Source organism: Hemibagrus wyckioides, linkage group LG03, assembly GCF_019097595.1.
Source record: "Hemibagrus wyckioides isolate EC202008001 linkage group LG03, SWU_Hwy_1.0, whole genome shotgun sequence".
NCBI lineage: Eukaryota > Metazoa > Chordata > Actinopteri > Siluriformes > Bagridae > Hemibagrus > Hemibagrus wyckioides.
The window spans coordinates 21802653-21820007 of NC_080712.1; the positions used below are offsets into that span (position 1 = coordinate 21802653).

Consider the following 17355-nt stretch of genomic DNA (forward strand, 5'->3'; position numbering starts at 1 on the left):
TCATTTAGGGCCCAGCTTCCAGGGGTCTAAAGGGACTGGGAGTACGTGTCTGTTCATGCTCACATATATAAAGTCTGATTAAACTTAAATGGACATTAAACACAGTGTATTCTGTGGCACTTTAAAGGTGCCATATGGCCTGTCCATTTGGCTGTGTTAATTTGTATTTTCTCAACAACAAAAATAAAAGTTTAACAGATTGCCTTGACATGCCATATGCAAATTAATGCTCAGAACACAGTTGAATGTGGCACTTTGTCCAGCAAAACCAACAGTGGTGCAATGTGTCAACAGAAACTACACAGCCTAAGTCAATCTGCTGGAAATCTCAGGTTATAGGGAATGCTGAAAAGTGAAAGCTAATGATGTTCACAGGTTACATTACAACACAATGACAGTAGTTAACAATCTCAGGCCTTGTGGGTTAAGACATTTATCCATATTATACTATATAGACTTCATTCTGCTTTGTATATCTGAGCTGTTATACTACCTGTAATGCTACCTACATATGTTTCTTTTTTAAATTGTATTCTGTATTTATTATATATCATATAATGAGGTGCAGGCCCAGTCTCCTTGTGTGCAATAATAATATAAAGATGTTCTTTTTCACCCAGGCAGAGGCTCTGATTACCTTCCCTGCTTCTTTGTTACTCTGATACTCAATCATTGTTGAGACTGGATGTTTATGACTAGCGGGTTATTTATGTATCCTTTACTAAAAGAGTTCAAAAGTTACAGTAGTCCTAAATTATAAATTTACTGATAGAGACTTCAAAGCATTTTTATAAGCGCATAGGCTAAGGACATCGGCCAAATGTCATAAATGTAAATGTGGGTGAATCTTGTCTATAAACCGTTTCTGATAAGTGCAATCTTAAGGGTATCCAATTGGGACTATGTACAGTATACATCTTTAGAATATGCTTGTGAGAGCATCTACATCAATCTTTAACTTATCCATGTGGAGTCATCCCCAGCAGCAGTGCGTGAGTCACAAGTGCAGTAACCTCTAAGCAGAAGTAGGTAACAGATTATTAGGCATGATCTTATCCAGTGGTGGCTAGATTATATGGGTGAACTAAATTGTTTTTCAATAGCTCAACAATGAAACTATTAACATTCATTGAAAATTAATACACACAGACAGACAGATAAACAGACATACACACTTCATTGGCTTCATGGTGTGTTTCCTTGAATATCACACACAGTAATGTTGTAACACTTGTATTCAGAAAAAAACTTGTCTGTCCTTTCATGGAGTAGAGAGGGCCTCCTGATTCTAAATATGCCGCCATGTTTTCCTCTACTAGATGGACTGACTTGTCCAGCATTACCTGCCTGTGGCTCTGACCCACGTTGATAATTTGTGCTGGCAATCACACAAAGAATTAGTCCAGCATCACCTAGTCCACAAGGTCATTGATGTCTCCCTCATTCAGCAGCCACCTGGAACAGGTATGTTGAAGATGCTAGGCAAACACAGAGGGTCGGCTTCCGTAGCTGAGGGTCACAGAATGGAACCAATGCCACTGCTGTTCCAATGTCTGACTGACCAGCTGACTGATAGACTGTCTTCAAAACCCGGTGCTCCAGTGTGTCTCCTCTTGATAGCAGGGGAGCAGTCAAACATCACTATGCGATTCAGGCTATGTCCATGCTGCTTCAGTACACTCAAAGAGCTGGACAAAACCTCTGATTCATCTTAGGGTATCATCTTGATCAGTGTGACAGTGGGGCTAGCTGGATTACTGGTGGGATTAAATGTTATTTCATGACAATAGTATTAATATTGCGAGGTTGATTGACAATAGAGCACGAAACTTAGTCTACTTAGTTAGGCTGAATTAGTCTGATATCAAACCCAGCATGCAGGTGTTGGTTTAAAGCAGTGTGTTAGCTCTGGGAGATGGGAGATCTACACAGCAGTGAGGATTCTTACTAGTATAAAATGTGATGTAGCACTGCCCTTAAATCCGATCCTACTGTATAAACCGTGACGTGACTTTAAATCAAAACCCAAATGTCTCACCTTTAGCACATTGTTGAAACCCGTAATGTATGCGCATGCGCAATATCTTGACACCGCGTTTGCGGGGCTGCAGCAATTCTCTATTAACCGCCTCTGTTGGTAAAGCAGGGTGTAATCGGATCGAGTGTAACACAACCACGTTTCATGGTTTCACATTGACTGCGATGATTTTCGGTACATTCATTATGGTCCGTGTGGACTGGTTTCTCCCTCGTTGCTGTCGTTTACGTGAACAGCGCTCCATTTAATAAACAGTGAAACAGTGGTGGGGTGATTCAGACGGAAACTGCACACCATATGGAAACACACAGAACACATGCCTCTGACACGTATTATAACCTTAGACTCTATCAAACTAACAATAAAAATCACAAGGAATTTATTTCTTTTCCATCCCAGTAGACTGGGGCGTAGTTGGTTCTCCACCACACGACATAGTGCTGGCCTTTAAATAACTTTCTCATAATTATTATACATCATACTACATCTTATGAACATGTATCCTTAGCATAAGTGCAGTGTTATTATTTCTGAAATGTTCTAACATTGTTATATAATAGGTGAGAAAGTATGGGGGATTTTACATCTCTCTTTTATATAGACGGCTTTATTTTTTAAATGGCGGAAATGGGCTTCCATAGAAACGGTCTCCTGGAGGAATGCCATTGGAGAGAAATTCTGGCGCGCTTATTTATTGGTTGCCAGACAATTGTTGTTTCACCTTTTATAATTACTTTTTATATTAGCTTGATTATATTTCCAAAACCGTTTTTATTACACTTAGCCTAGTAACAACTGTCTCTGCACATTAAACTAAATTAAATATACTATAAACACTTGACTCATAATGTTTGTTTGGTTATTCCACTGTTTATTCGTCATTATTTCAGACGTAATTCTGAATCATCATTTGATAAACACTCGTGCTGTTGTCGAGTCTGCTTTTACTGTAATCATCCCTGTAAGTCGAGTTTCTTCTCAAAAACTAAACTAAAAAAAGGTAGCCGTGATTTTCGAACAAAACTCACTGATCTCAACGTTGTACACTACTCCACAAACGTTGAATCTGGTGCATCTGGCAACCACGCCGCGCGACCTGCCTTCTTCCCTTTGACGTCACTCGTCGAGGATGCCCTCCAGTTTGTTCATTTCTCTTGGCGGCCTGTTTCACTTATCGACGTACTTTTTTCGAAGAAATAAAAACACATTGCCTCGGAATCTTATTTATTGATCGTGATTGACAAATTCTCTAGTTTTGCGCGGGAATTCCTTTGTTTATTTTTTTGAAGATGCTGTGTCGCGAGGGAGAGCGGAACATATTTGAAAAGGCCGGGTGAACGGAGCAGGAGCCGCCAACCAATCGGAAGTGAGTATTTTTCGCGCTGATTGGGGCGAGTTTCCCCGCAAAGCTTCAACTCGAATGAATAGAGGTCGGAGTAACGCAATGCTTCAAACAGGTTATTTAAGATGAAAATGTATGTTAATGTCGCACGACCAACGTTTGCTCTATTGAACGTTGTTGTAGTATTACAGAAGTGTAACCGGTATGTTTTTGGAGAAATAGCCCGTCTGCTGGCGTGTCATTAAGCAGCTGTAGTGTGTGAAAGCTAGGAAGCTAACTAGCATCGGTACACTGGTTTGTCAGTCAAATTAGCCTTTAGCTCCCTAGCTGTATTAGTCAGATTTGACATTCACACTGGATCTCTGTGCCAGGGCTTTTAGGGAGTCTTTCTGAAAATGCCCGTTGTGGTGCTGTGCCGCTAATATTTACTTGCATTAAACAACTATGTTCTTGTTATTGCTAGTTGGCTACCTAGCTCCCCAGTAGTTAGCTATTTTTAAATCATTTGTAGCCGCATGGCTAACGTGTGTGTGTGTGTTTGTGTGTGTGTGTTATTGTTTGTGACCATTACCGCGTTAACACTCTATCGCTAACACTTAGCTAAGCAGCTAGATCGAAATGGAAAACAGTAACTTGCTTTAAATTTCGCTAACTGGTTAGCGAGGTGCCTGAAGAGACTGTTGGGGTGCAGAGCCAGGCTAGCTTTGTGAGGCGTTTATTTGCATTAAAGTGGTCTATTATGGAAAGTGCATTAAGAGCATTAAGGGGAGGCTGCGTTTTTGTCACCGAAGGCTATTAATATCAATAGGTTTTTTCTCTCACCTAGTTAAAGAGACGACCGAGTGTGGCCGATTTCAATGACAATAGATTACTACTTAAATTATCGTACTTAAGTTAGTCGGACGCAATTTGCCATGTTTTTTTTTTTTTCCTTAATTAAGGTTTTGCAAAAGCTATCTCGCACTCAAATCTCATCCATGGACTGATCCAGCGTTTTTGAGCGACGGTGAAAGTCCTGCCATGGCCAAGCCCTTTGCAGTTCATTAAGATTTTTCTATTGTACTTTACATGCTCTTTTGGTTTGTCTGTACATCCCTATAATCATAACATCGATGTTTTCTTACTAAGTAAACGAAATTGTCCGTCATTTAACTCAGCATTAAACTAACCGGGCCCCCCAGTCACTGCAGCCTGAAGAGGGAAGCCATCTTTATGGACCAGATCCCCATTTCATTTAACATGGACAATCGGAGTCAGTGGTGCCAGTGATCGTGCTCAACTGACACTATTATTATACAGGTTAGGAAGTACACTCGGTCAAATCGTATCTCGGTATAATGCGGTTTATTTCTTCATCCCGTGGTGCTCTGGCAGGTTTAGCTAACATGCTGCAGCGGCTACAGGTGCAGCTCTGAGGAGGTTTTTCTCCCACCGCCTGTGTGTGTGTGTGTGTGTGTGTGCGCGCGCGCATGCAGCAGCCCAGAGCGGTTCATCAGCTGTTATGTAGATTTGTTGGGAGTTTATCAAAATGTCTGTTAGCTGTGTTTTGTCCTGGTATAACCAGTTCATGCAAACGGCCAAGACATGCAAATTGAGACACAACAGAAAAATATAAGTCTAGTGTGTATGTCTTTTTCATGCTTGAAAAGGGGAACTGATTTCTTAAAGAACAGAGATAAATTAGCAAATGTTTCTGCTTCATTTTGCAACAGATCCCTGAGTGGCACCAATGGACAGTAAGGGAGGATCTCTACCTGCAATGCCTGAGCCAAAGAACCCCACCAGTATGAAACAGATATCCGATTCACCATGTGGATGTAAGGGACGGGGTGATGGAAGCACAGATCCTGCTCTGCTAATGGATAAAGCTGCTACTCAGCTAGCAGCCACACCCCATGATGGTGTTTTGCAGAAAATGGGCAACCATAACCACACTCATGAACATCTAAAGGATTTGACATCTCGTTTCTTCAACGGTGATCAGGAGACGATGTCAAAGTTCTGCACTCCCCCCCCTGGATCGCCCCTCCTTAAAGCGGTAGAGTCTGGACCTCAGCATGGCAGCCCGCAAAGGAAGCCTGACTCCTCCCCTGAGCTCACACTCAAAATAACCAAACATTTGCCCAATGGAAAATCACCACCACCAAGCAGGTATGAAGCTAGCTATGGAGAAGATGGCACAGAGGAAGCAAATGCAGCTTTAATTTTGTCCGATGGTATGCTGGCTCCTGCAAATGCTGCAAATGAAGGAAGCAAGTTGAGGGGACCAGTGAAGAAAGTACTACCAAGCAGACGGCACCCCATTGACCCTGCTGTTAATGGCTCGGAGAGATCGAATTTCACACACATCATGGAACCATGTGACAAGCCCAGAGAGTCATATCACCTTGCCCCTGACTCAGATGTACTGACTTCTGGATTCAATGATGCTGCTGTCACTGATGTACCGACCTGTATAACTTCAAATGGCATGGTATGGCTTTGATTCCGTTTCCCATCTTTGTTTAATACATATGTTTGTTTGTTTTATGGTAATGCACCAAGCCCTTACTTCAGTAGTTTGAAATATTTCACAATTAAAATATATTTTTTTTAATGAGAAATTCCAAACTGCGACTACACCACATAAAGAGCAGTTAGGATGTAGAGAATATGCAGTATGGGTCTACTTCTGTTTGTAATAGTTTCTGTGAGTCCATTTTAAAACTCAGACATGAGCTTAATATTTTAATAAAGTTTTTTTATCCCCCCCCAGCCTATGTTAGATAATGAAGAGGCTTCTGATGTTCAGGGTATGGGTGATGTTGAGACATTACTTTCAGAGGAGCAACCTCATGTGCAGTTTTCTGTGGGAGATGTTGTCTGGGCTAAAGTGTTTGGATACCCATTGTGGCCAGGCATGATCACTACAGACCCAGAGTCCAACCTTCACTTCAGACAGAATGGTAAGGGCCAGAGACAGATTGGTCATGTAAAATGAATTACAGGAGCATAGATATTTTCATTTAATGTCTTGATTATCATTGATTTTTCTCTTCAACAGCAAACAATGGCAGAGGATTGATGTACCATATACAGTATTTTAGCGACACGCCAGAAAGAGGATATGTTCCTGGGAAGAACTTGGTCATATTCTCTGAGAAAGAGCAATACCAGTCACTGTGCCGTGGAAATAAGCAAAATGCTGTCCTTTCTGATGGCAAGAAGGTAGTGATACTCATAGCTTATTAAGTGAAGTATTTGTATTAGCTAAGACTCATGCTATTTTCTATTTTCTGCCTAATGTCATCAGCTGTCGATTCCACGTAAAGTGCGGATACCATGGGATACAGGCATCTCCCAGGCAACAGAGGCAGTAGCTTTACCAGTTGAGGAGCGCTTGGCCAAGTTCAGCTTCACATATGAGGGTAGCCAGCCACGCTTCAACTCTCGTATTTTGCAAGAGCTTCAGTGCAAACAGCAAGAGCAGAGTCATGAAGAATTTCCAGATACACCTAGTCTCACTCCACCAGACTCCACTCAGTCCAGCCCCATCACTGTACAGACACTGAGCAACCATTTTACTCCTCCCCTTCCCAACAACAGCAGCACTTCAGCAAGGAAAATGCCCCTTGCTACTAAAGCACCTAAAGCCCCAGCCAGCAGGGGACAATGCAGCCACAAGGAGCAGAATGCTCTTTTCAAAAGGAGAAAGAAAGTGGTTCCAGTTGTAGTTCTCCCTCATATTGAAACTGTTGTGCAGGTGAGTGCAGTTATGGGTTTTATGTCTTGATTTATTCTTAGTTTTGTCTTTCCTGCTACAAACTTTGTGTTTCTTTCAGGACGCGTCCTTCACCGCAGATAGACTTGTTAAGAGGAAACTGAATAAATCTGGAATATTCACAAAAGATTCTTCACTCAAACAGGTGTTGCATTATTTTTTCCCTATTTTATTATTGCCAGTGTTATCCAGTGTATTACTGTTCATCCATAAAATGTGTATTTGTGTAGGATGTATTATTTGCTGAAATTGACCCTCAGTTGCAAGCATCCCAGAAGAAACTGAGAAAACTCAAGCAGAAGTTTCCAGCTGCTCCAAGCTCCCTAAAAAGGAAGAAAATCAAGGCATCTGCTATTATTGCTGAAAGACTAAACACAGAATTATTAAAGCCTGTGGTTTTAGGTGAGAATGTAGGATCAGTCCCTTCCACACTGTTTGCCTTTTTGACATTGATACATGTTTAAATAGATTTAGAGTTGTAAATGTTTGCTTGTTGTGATAAATATCCTGTGTCTCTTTAAAGATGCTGAAGTCTGCAAGATGAAGAAAAAACTTAATAAGGACAAGGCAGATACTGCCTGTAAAGGTTGATTTTTGTCTGCATTATTCTAAATATCTTTATTACTAAAACATTGACATTCTGTAGGTTTTTTGGGGAAACTGAGCTGCCTGGTCAGTAAATCTGTCCTGTGTTTTTAGTTATGAAGAAGGCCTCGAAGCGTGCACTTGAAGAGCTCAATATGGAGGATGTACCTCAACCCAGGAAAAAGGCCAAGTTTGGGGGAGGTTTAAAATGGCCCGAGACGCTAAAGGTTTGATCATTATTAAAGACGCCCTTTATATGGAGGTCACAGTCCAGTACGGTGACCGTGATATACTAGTGTTTTGGTTGACTTGATCAGAAGCATTGTTTTACTGGCAGAATTAAATTGTACTTCTATAACCCTGGTTTTTTCTACTACTTTCAAAGGCACAGGCACCTGAGCCTTCTGTCAGTATGGTGAGGCGAAAGAGGCAAAAACCTGCCATCAATGAGAAACTAAAGAGACCCAAAACACCTGTCTCAGGTAAATGAGCCAATTAGTTACTTACTTGCTTGATGCTTTGGTTATTCATTTATGTGTTATGTTTCTAAAGTAATTTTGCTTGTTTGCTATATATGTGACCCAGTGGAAGAGCCTCAAAACAAGGCCAGATGGAGCAGGAATAAAACTCAGGACTCTAGCAACCAGATGCTATCAGTTTTATCCAAGAAGCATGGCCCACCAACCCAGGTATTACTAGAGATGATTCTCTTCTGTAATTATATAAATATGTAATTGGAATATAAACAACCTGATAAGATTTATACTCCTCTTTGATGTTGCTGTAGAGCAATTTAACCAAACATCTACCCCAATGTGATGCAGAATTCCTATCATGAGAGACCCGATTCTCCCACTGACGAAGCCCATGCTAACAGGAAGGCTGAGCGTGCAATGAATAATAAAAAAGAGAGCGTGTGTCAGGTTAGTGTACATGTGCTTTATGATGATGTCTGGTAGGTTTGTGGTATTGTTCTGTACAACAATGTTTATGTGAATTCTGTGTTCAGGTTTGTGAAAAGACAAGTGAGGATCTGGTGACATGTGAAGGACAATGCTTTGGTTCATTCCACCTGCAGTGTATGGGTTTAGACCAACCATCAGACAAGGTGCTCTGCACTGCATGCCGCACAGGTAAGAGACACATCAAGAAGATCCCTGTAGTCACCAAGATGCCCTCAAAACTTGCTAGAGCAAGCTCTCACTGACCCTAAACCTTCCCACTCGTATAACCACTGATTTTCAACCACATTTCTAAATTGCCTTCCCTCTACGTCTGTGTTTCAGGAGTGCATGCATGTTTCACTTGCAAGAAGTCTGAAGGAGAGGTGAAACGCTGCAGTGTTCTGCACTGTGGTCGGTTCTACCATGAGACATGTTTGCGTTTAAGTGCTCTGACTGTTTTTGATAACCGAGGATTCCGCTGCCCCCTACACACTTGCCTCAGCTGTCACTGCAGTGGCCGTGGTACAGCAAAAGCCACCAAAGGTACTGCGTTCTCTCATTCACTCAGGACTCCTACTGCTACATACTAAGCATATGTGCCATTTATCTTTTGTGGTGAAATAAATCTTTTATATGTATGCTTTAGGGAAGATGATTCGTTGTTTGCGCTGCCCAGTAGCATACCACACTGGAGACTTATGCATAGCAGCAGGAAGTGAGACACTGACGCCCACTACAATGTTATGTACCAATCACTTCAACCCTAAGAAAGGCTACAGACATCATACGCATGTCAATGTCAGCTGGTGTTTCATCTGCTCCAAGGGTGAGAGAATAATCTGCTAGGATTATATGGTTTTGCTTTTTCCCTGAATGTAATTTTTAATGAAAAAAAAAAAGAAATGCATTTTTGATATAATATAGCTTTTTGTTATAGCCATATTTGACCTTTTGGGTCAAAATTTAATTCTTTTCTTTTAGATTAAAATTTTTACTTGGGAGAAAAAGACTGCTCTTTTAGGAATTTGCATGCTCTGATTTAAACTGAAGATCTATAAAAATACGTAAAGGCATTCGGGTCGGTATAATCGGAATAAACCTCACTGGCTTTCATGACCATAATAAGGGACAAGGAAATTATCATGCAACCTTATTACTGATATTGAAGTGTATGTGTATTTTATGATTAGCCCCCACATGTGAATGATTTAACATTTAAATTAAATCTCCAATTAAAGCTGCGGTGAGTAATTTTTGTATGTTTGGGTATAATCAGTTGTTAAAAAGTAGCACATGCTCTGTAAATAGGAGAACAATAGGCTTCCAGTATCTAACTAAACATCACAAGGAGCTGTCTCTACTTGCCTGTAAATGTTGCTGTCAATTCAGAAACTCCCTCTTGTGCTAGCCCAGGCTGTTTATGCATTGTTTTGGGAAACTGATTACAAGGGAAAGGAGAGAGGCTTTATACGTTTTTAAAAAGCTGTCTTAAGCTAACATATGACCAAATCAGTAACTATATTTCTAAGCTGTGATGTGTATTTGTATTGTTTAATTGTGTCTGTAGGTGGCAGCCTCCTCTGCTGTGAATCATGTCCAGCTGCCTTTCACCCAGACTGTCTAAATATCACCATGCCTGATGGCAGCTGGTTCTGTTATGACTGCCGCTCAGGCAAGAAGCCCAAATACAGAGATATTATCTGGGTCAAACTAGGCAATTACAGGCAAGTGTCAGTCAGTGCATAATGGGGAACCATTGCCCTGCAGGCACCAGCACAAACCTTTTGCATAATTTTTATAATCGGCTTCTAAATACATTTTGACATATCTTGAATGTTAGATAAGTAAATAATCATTTTATTATGACCTTTGACCCACTCTGAAACCCCAGATGGTGGCCCGCAGAAATCCGTCACCCCAGAAACATCCCTACAAATATCCAACACCTACGTCATGAGATTGGAGAGTTCCCTGTTTATTTTTTTGGGTCGAAAGATTATTACTGGACCCACCAGGGCCGTGTGTTCCCATATATGGAGGGAGACAGGGCAAGCAGGAACCAGAAGACTGGCATTGGAAAGGTCTTTAAGAATGGTAATGATGATTGCAGTTTTTTCTACATTTAATATAAGGCCCTCTCATTCATATCAGGGTGTCTTTACCTGTTCCTTTGTCATCTTTTAGCTGTCGTGGAGGCTGAGGCTCGGTTTAACCAGATTAAAATTGAGAGAGAAGCTAAAGAAGCCCAGGAGAACAACAGGAAACCACCTCCGTACAAATATATCAAGGTAACTTTTTATCAAAGACATAATAAAACTGGGGCCTCATGATCAGCATTGAACTACCTGGTTGCTCCCATTTTAATATTTTTTTTTCCCACATGTGCAAAATTTAATGCATGTGCCTTTTACATATCCTGTTTTATTGGCCATTGTTGTTAAGGCAATACCAACCTGTTTTCTGCAGGTCAACAAACCAGTTGGGCGTGTGCAGATTTACACAGCTGACGTCTCTGAGATCCCCAAATGCAACTGTAAGCCAAGTGATGAGCGGCCCTGCAGCTTTGAATCGGAGTGTCTGAATCGCATGCTGCTATATGAGTGTCACCCCCAGGTGTGTCCGGCTGGAGATCGCTGCATGAACCAGGACTTTACCAAGCGTCTCTACCCCGAGACCAAGATCATTCGTACAGCTGGCAAAGGCTGGGGTCTCATTTCTCTCAGAGACATTAAGAAGGTGTGAACTCCACTGTTGTGGATTAACAGTAAAAATGGTCTTATATTGCTGGTATAATGAACCTATTTTAATTTGCGTTATTCTGTATCCATATCAATGGTTCTGTGTGTGTGTGTGTGTGTGTGTGTTCATAAACAAGGGGGAGTTTGTGAATGAATATGTGGGGGAGCTAATCGATGAGGAGGAGTGCAGAGCCAGGATCAAATATGCCCAGGAAAATGACATCACACATTTCTACATGCTCACCATTGACAAGGTAAGCACCACAGTACCATAAGACCCTTGGTCTTATTTGAATGATTGAAATAGTCACATACTTATTTTTAAAGTGTGTAAATATTAGAATTAAAGTTAAACGTGTATTCCTTTAAAAAAAAACTTATATGATTGAGCATCTATAAATGCTTAGGGGTGGGGAGGCAGAACGAGAGGAGATGAAAGCAAGCCTCATTTATCGGACTGCTCTACACAAGGTTGTCATTAGTTTAGATTTTATTGTCTAATTCCTGCATTGCTGAGAGTTTGAGAGAATTAATGAATTGAAATAATTTAGCAGTGTAAGTGTCTCTGCTCTTGCTGTACTGGTGCAGTCTGCTGTGGCTGGACAGTGTGCAGTAGAGCTAGAGGGATAGTATTTAATTGGGAGTGTCGCAGGTCAGCATTCTGTGGCTCTACAGTACTAAATACTACAACTCTTTTTAGTAATTAAACACTTAAATGATTAAATACTTTAGCACTTTATAACAAATTGAGATGCTTTTTGGAAACCTCAGAATGTGGTTTCCCACAGGTGAAAAGCATTTTATACATTCATGTGCATTATTTAGCTGGTTTGCTAAGCCAGGAGTTGTATCTTAAGGGCTATTGGCTGCTGTGCTGATTGGTCAAGGTGTTTGTTTTTTTTTTGACCTCCTTTCTTGCTGTTTAAAAGGAAGTATGTCATCATATAAAAAAAAAAAAAAAAACAAGGCTTGTTCTGTTTTATGGACAATTTAATAATCCCCTTATTTGATAACTGGATAAAATCAGTGTTCTATATACGAAGCATGATCTAATACCACGTGTATGTATGTAGGACCGGATCATTGACGCAGGCCCTAAAGGAAACTACTCCCGCTTCATGAACCACAGCTGCCAGCCCAACTGTGAGACTCAGAAGTGGACAGTGAATGGAGACACGCGTGTGGGCCTGTTTGCCGTGTGCGACATTCCAGCAGGTGATTACAGTACATGTAGTGTCATGTTGATTTATGAAAATATACAGAAAACAACATATGAGCAAAAAAAGGTTTTAAACAATGGTGAGGTTTAAGCTCAAACATAAATGCATACATGCAGATGTTTAAATAGAACAAGATGAGCACAAAAGTAGTTTAAGTATTCTGTAGGTAACTGGTTTCCACCTTTTTTGGCACACTTACAATTAATATTTTGTAGCACATGACTCTGAGCATAAATGATTCTGACTGTGAGAATTTTACTGTGTTTGTAATGTCCATTACCTGATATGTGCATGTTTGTTGAAGGCTTGTTTGTTCGTTTGCTGATAAATTTGTTGGTTTAAAATTCTAGGCACAGAGTTGACTTTTAACTATAATCTGGACTGTCTCGGGAATGAGAAGACCGTTTGTCGCTGTGATGCACCCAACTGCAGTGGTTTCCTAGGAGATAGACCCAAGGTGAGTCACACACTGCTATAAGCACTCAATCATTTATAATTTATAACAAATACTTGGTATGAAGACCGGGAGCTTTAGATTTTACGATGGCTGTGTTCATTCTTGGGTCTCTGTTACTCAGAGTTCCTATGCCTTCTGGAAAAAGCTGGAAATGTATTTAGTTTTTTTATTTATGTAAAGAAAAGTGTAGAAAAAAAATGGGTAGCAGGGGAAGAGTTAATAAGTATACACTCACTGTACTCTTTATTAGGGACATTATACTAATACTCTGTACATGGGTAAACCTCCCTTTGCACTTAAATTCTTCATAGCTTAGATTCTACAAGATATCCCTTTTGAGATTCTGGTCCATGCTGACATGGTTGCATCACACAATGCCTGCAGTGTGCACTTTCATGCTGCAAAAGGTGTTCTGGATTTGGATCCAGTAACTGGGAAAGCCACTAAACATTAAAGTCATGATCAAATTCATGAAACCTGTTTGAGACTGTTTTTGCTTTGTGACATGGTGCAGGATCATGCTGCGTTAGATGATGGGTAAATTGTGTTAATGAGAGGATTCACGTGGTCAGCAACGAATACTGAAATAGTCTTTGGCATTTAAGCAGTGATTGCCATTAATCGGCCCAAGGTGTGCCAAGAAAACATTGCCCACACCATGCCCACGGGCCTGGACTGTTGACTCAAAGCAGGTTGGGTCTATGGATTCATGCTATTTGACTCCACAATCTGCGTGCCTTAGCAGAAATCTAGATTTATCAGACCAGGCTACATTTTTCCTGTCTTCACTTGTCCAATTTTGGTGAGCCTGTGTCCTAGCTTGCCGCCTTCAGTTAGTTCTTGAAGTTGAGTGGTGAAAAATGGGCAAGTGTAAGGATTTTAGCGACTTTGACAAGGGCCAGATTGTGATGGCTGGACAACTGGGTCACATCAGCTTCAGACTGTCTTTGTGGGGTGTCCCTAGTATGCAGTGGTTAGTGCAAGGAAGGACAAAGGGTAAACTGATGATTGGGTCAGGTTCACAGTGAGCACAGGCAACAGACGTGAAAGACTTTGGAGATGCTGGGAACGTTATGCCTCCTGCAACGTCATGTAGGATGACTGGTTTGGCCGTGGGTCATTGATGGTCTGGGGAGGAATAAATTTGGAGAGAGTACAGAGTTGTCAGGAGTGCACACAGGCATGTAGAGGTCATACACAATACTGACTGACATTGAGGTGTCGTGATTGAAATGATATTTAGGGTTTTTTTTTTAGTTTTTTATTTAATATATTTTGGTTTCCATGGTCACTTCATTTTGTTCTCAATGTTTTTAAGTGAAGATTTTCAGCTTCACTATTTTGCTCATTTAGATCCATTGTGTGATTTTAAATGTTTGAGCAGCTTATATATAAAGGATGGCATATAGTTAACTTAAATCTAAAATAAAGTAAAGGATTTTTTAAAAACGGAGGGAACTGTGCTGTGTGTCACAGATCACACCCACTTCAGAGCCCAAAGCCAAACTACAGAAGAAGAAACCGAAGCGGCGGCGTGCTCGAAGTGAAGGGAAGAAGCAATCTGAGGACGATTGTTTCCGTTGTGGCGATGGAGGAGAGTTGGTTCTGTGTGACCGTAAGGGCTGCACTAAAGCTTACCACCTGTCTTGCCTGGATCGAACTAAGAGACCGTTCGGTAAGCCTCGTATCCACAGTGTAACTTGCCATGCAATTTGATCCAGTTATCAAATATTATATCCCATATACCAGTTATATTAAAAAGTTTGGGATTTGTGGGGCTGCAACTTTCAAAATATGACCTGATTTCAAATAATGGCTGAAATATATTTTTATAAACTCAAGAATTCATTCTTTTCAGTGATTTAATAAAGAAAACCAGCAGTAGAATAAAATCATGTTAAAGGCTTTTCTGTGGGGCATCACCTCATTTAGTTTGAATAATATAGTAAAACATAACTAACTGCTCTGATAATGAAACTTCTATCCTTTAAACAATTAAATAGTGAAAGTATTTGACCATTTGAATGATTTTGCTGCTTTTAAACAATTTCATTAAAGGAATATTTTGTTTCTGCCCCAGGTCTTTTAGAGGGGTTATTTAGAGGAAAGAGGCAAATAGTAGAGTAAGTCTTTCACTGTGTTTGTGATGTGCAGGTCGTTGGGATTGCCCCTGGCACCACTGTGATGTTTGTGGCAAACCATCCGAGGCTTTCTGCCAGCTGTGTCCCAACTCCTTCTGTAAGGCCCATGAGGAAGGCATGCTGAGAGCACACCCCACCAGCAACCAGCTGTGCTGCCAGGAGCACGACGACTCGGACCTACAGTCCACACCGGCGGTCACCCAGAAGTCCGATATCGCCACTAAACCTGCCAAACGTGGCCGCAGACCCGGAGCACCGAGCAGCGGCGACAACGCAGCAAAGAAACCCTCCAGGAAACTTTGTAACAAGCAGCAGAAGGGTCGAGCTGCTGAAAGTGTTGCTCCCCTCGCGCCCCTTCCCTCCTCCACACCCTACCCATGATTCAGTGGTATTGATATGAACATGACTGTTCTCCCAAACTGAAAGCACTGTCTGATCAGGGAAGTATCTGAACACTGTAGAGCTCACTGAAGCTGCCACATCAGGTTCCACCCCCTCATTTAAACTCGTGCAGGAACCACCACACCAAACAGCCTCATTACTACACAGCATTACAGAGGCCAAACTTGAATCTTTTGTTTTGTTTTGTTTTTTTTACACCTGTTTTAATCTTTCAAATAGATTATTTTTGTTTTATTTTTTAACAGTAGATATATATATGGAAATGTGTATGGAAAGACCAAAAGTATAATAATACTGGAATTACTGATAGTATCAGAGTATATGTAGTCTCTCTCTCTCTCTCTCTCTTTTTTTTTTCAATAAAACTGCCAGTTGTACCGTTAAATGTAAGACACTATAAATAGTCCTTGAATTGTTTTTATAGTTAATATAGGGTGTGTTTAACTATAGAGCAGCACATTTTTAGCACATTTCTTTTTTAGCTCATTTTTTTGAGTTTATGTAACATGCTAGAATGTTAAATGAGTCTCTGCAAATCTACCTATTCAGAGTTTAAAAAAAGGCACAGTAAATTGAGTCAGGGTGCTTTTTGAGGTTTGGGTGAAATAAATCTTTTAAAAATATTTTTGGATCCCTGATTATTTGCTTGTTTTTGTAATTGCAGTGGATGGAGAGGATAACAAATGTGGAACTAGGTTGCTGGAGTATTTTTAGGTTCAAGATGCTGTTTAGGTTTTTCTTAAAATTAGGGGTGTCGAATAAACAAGCTACAGATTCTGACCTTATCCCAGACACTTATACAGACCAGCAATTATAGTAAAAAACCACTGACCGGTGAAGTGAGCAACATCGTTTATTTGATGCAGTCATACCTGTCAAGGGGTGGGATATATTAGGCAGCAAGTGAACAGTCGATTCTCATAGTTGATGAGTTTTGGAAGCATTAAAATCGGCCAAGCGTATAGATCCGAATGACAAAGGCCGGCTTGTAATGGCTAGACTCCTGGCTTCATATCCGGTTATTTGGGGAGGCCATTGAAGTAATAGTTAGCTAAATATTATATTCATGAAACCATGTGAGAGAACTCGGGTGCAATGTTGTGCTGGAAGTACCCAACAAATCAGGCTGGCACCTAAAGACAAAGGCACTGACTCTGATATTGAGCTAATGAACTAATCTGTTCTTTAGCTATGGAGCACTTCTCTGCTCCAGGGGTGTTGTATGGTAACTGACCCTATGCTCTAACCTGAACTTCCAAAGATGCCGGGATAAGCAAAGAAAAGAATTTCACTATGCTGTAATGTATGTGACCAAATAAAGGTTTCTTCTAATACTTAATTGGTTAAGGGACCTAGAGTATCCAAAGTCACTGTCACCAGCAGCTGAAACTGCAAATGCAAAGCAGGTTAGATCCATGGATTTATACTGAGTTCCAAATACCTTTTCAGCAGGAAAACCCCAAAACTGACCAGTTTCATTGAACAGTATGGCAGAGTGGAATCCAAACTAAACTGCTGTTGTAGCCCATCTGTCTCAAGAGTGTTGTTTTTTGGGCATTGTGAGATGCTTTTGCTTTCTGCTCACCGCTCACCATGGTTGAAAAGAGTGTTTGACTTACTGTAACCTTCTTGTCTAGTCCTGACAAGGTGTTCCTACCCAGATAACTGCTGCTCGCTGGATACTGTGTTCCTGCACTATTCTGTGGAAACTAGAGTGTTTGGTTTGAA

General features: G+C 40.8%; 1 protein-coding gene across 5 annotated transcripts; it reads left to right on the top strand.

Moving 5' to 3' along the window:
* The first annotated feature begins 3158 nt into the window (after positions 1 to 3158).
* nsd2 (nuclear receptor binding SET domain protein 2) lies at positions 3159 to 16250 on the top strand. 5 transcript variants are annotated; one of them, XM_058386565.1, is made up of 24 exons: positions 3159 to 3404; positions 5093 to 5853; positions 6136 to 6325; positions 6424 to 6587; positions 6673 to 7122; positions 7202 to 7285; positions 7371 to 7542; positions 7664 to 7726; positions 7840 to 7952; positions 8111 to 8207; positions 8311 to 8414; positions 8550 to 8648; positions 8735 to 8858; positions 9012 to 9212; positions 9316 to 9495; positions 10237 to 10393; positions 10561 to 10763; positions 10854 to 10957; positions 11136 to 11405; positions 11545 to 11661; positions 12481 to 12622; positions 12978 to 13084; positions 14561 to 14759; positions 15239 to 16250. In XM_058386565.1, exons 2-24 carry the CDS (start codon positions 5110 to 5112, stop codon positions 15604 to 15606), a joined length of 4452 nt encoding a protein of 1483 aa, XP_058242548.1. In that variant the 5' UTR covers positions 3159 to 3404; positions 5093 to 5109; the 3' UTR covers positions 15607 to 16250. The 5 variants fall into 5 exon arrangements, with proteins under 5 accessions (XP_058242548.1, XP_058242552.1, XP_058242549.1 ...); XM_058386569.1 differs by having other exon boundaries at positions 7664 to 7720; XM_058386566.1 differs by lacking the exon at positions 3159 to 3404 and adding an exon at positions 3428 to 3513.
* Positions 16251 to 17355: the final 1105 nt, after the last annotated feature.

What these genes read in the sequence shown, in the direction of transcription:
- nsd2 (XM_058386565.1), top strand. Translation starts at nt 5,110, where the DNA reads ATGGACAGTAAGGGAGGATCTCTACCTGCAATGCCTGAGCCAAAGAAC. An exon ending in ATATTGAAACTGTTGTGCAG is followed by an intron (nt 7,123 to 7,201) that starts GTGAGTGCAGTT and finishes TGTTTCTTTCAG; the next exon opens with GACGCGTCCTTCACCGCAGA. An exon ending in CTCCGTACAAATATATCAAG is followed by an intron (nt 10,958 to 11,135) that starts GTAACTTTTTAT and finishes TGTTTTCTGCAG; the next exon opens with GTCAACAAACCAGTTGGGCG.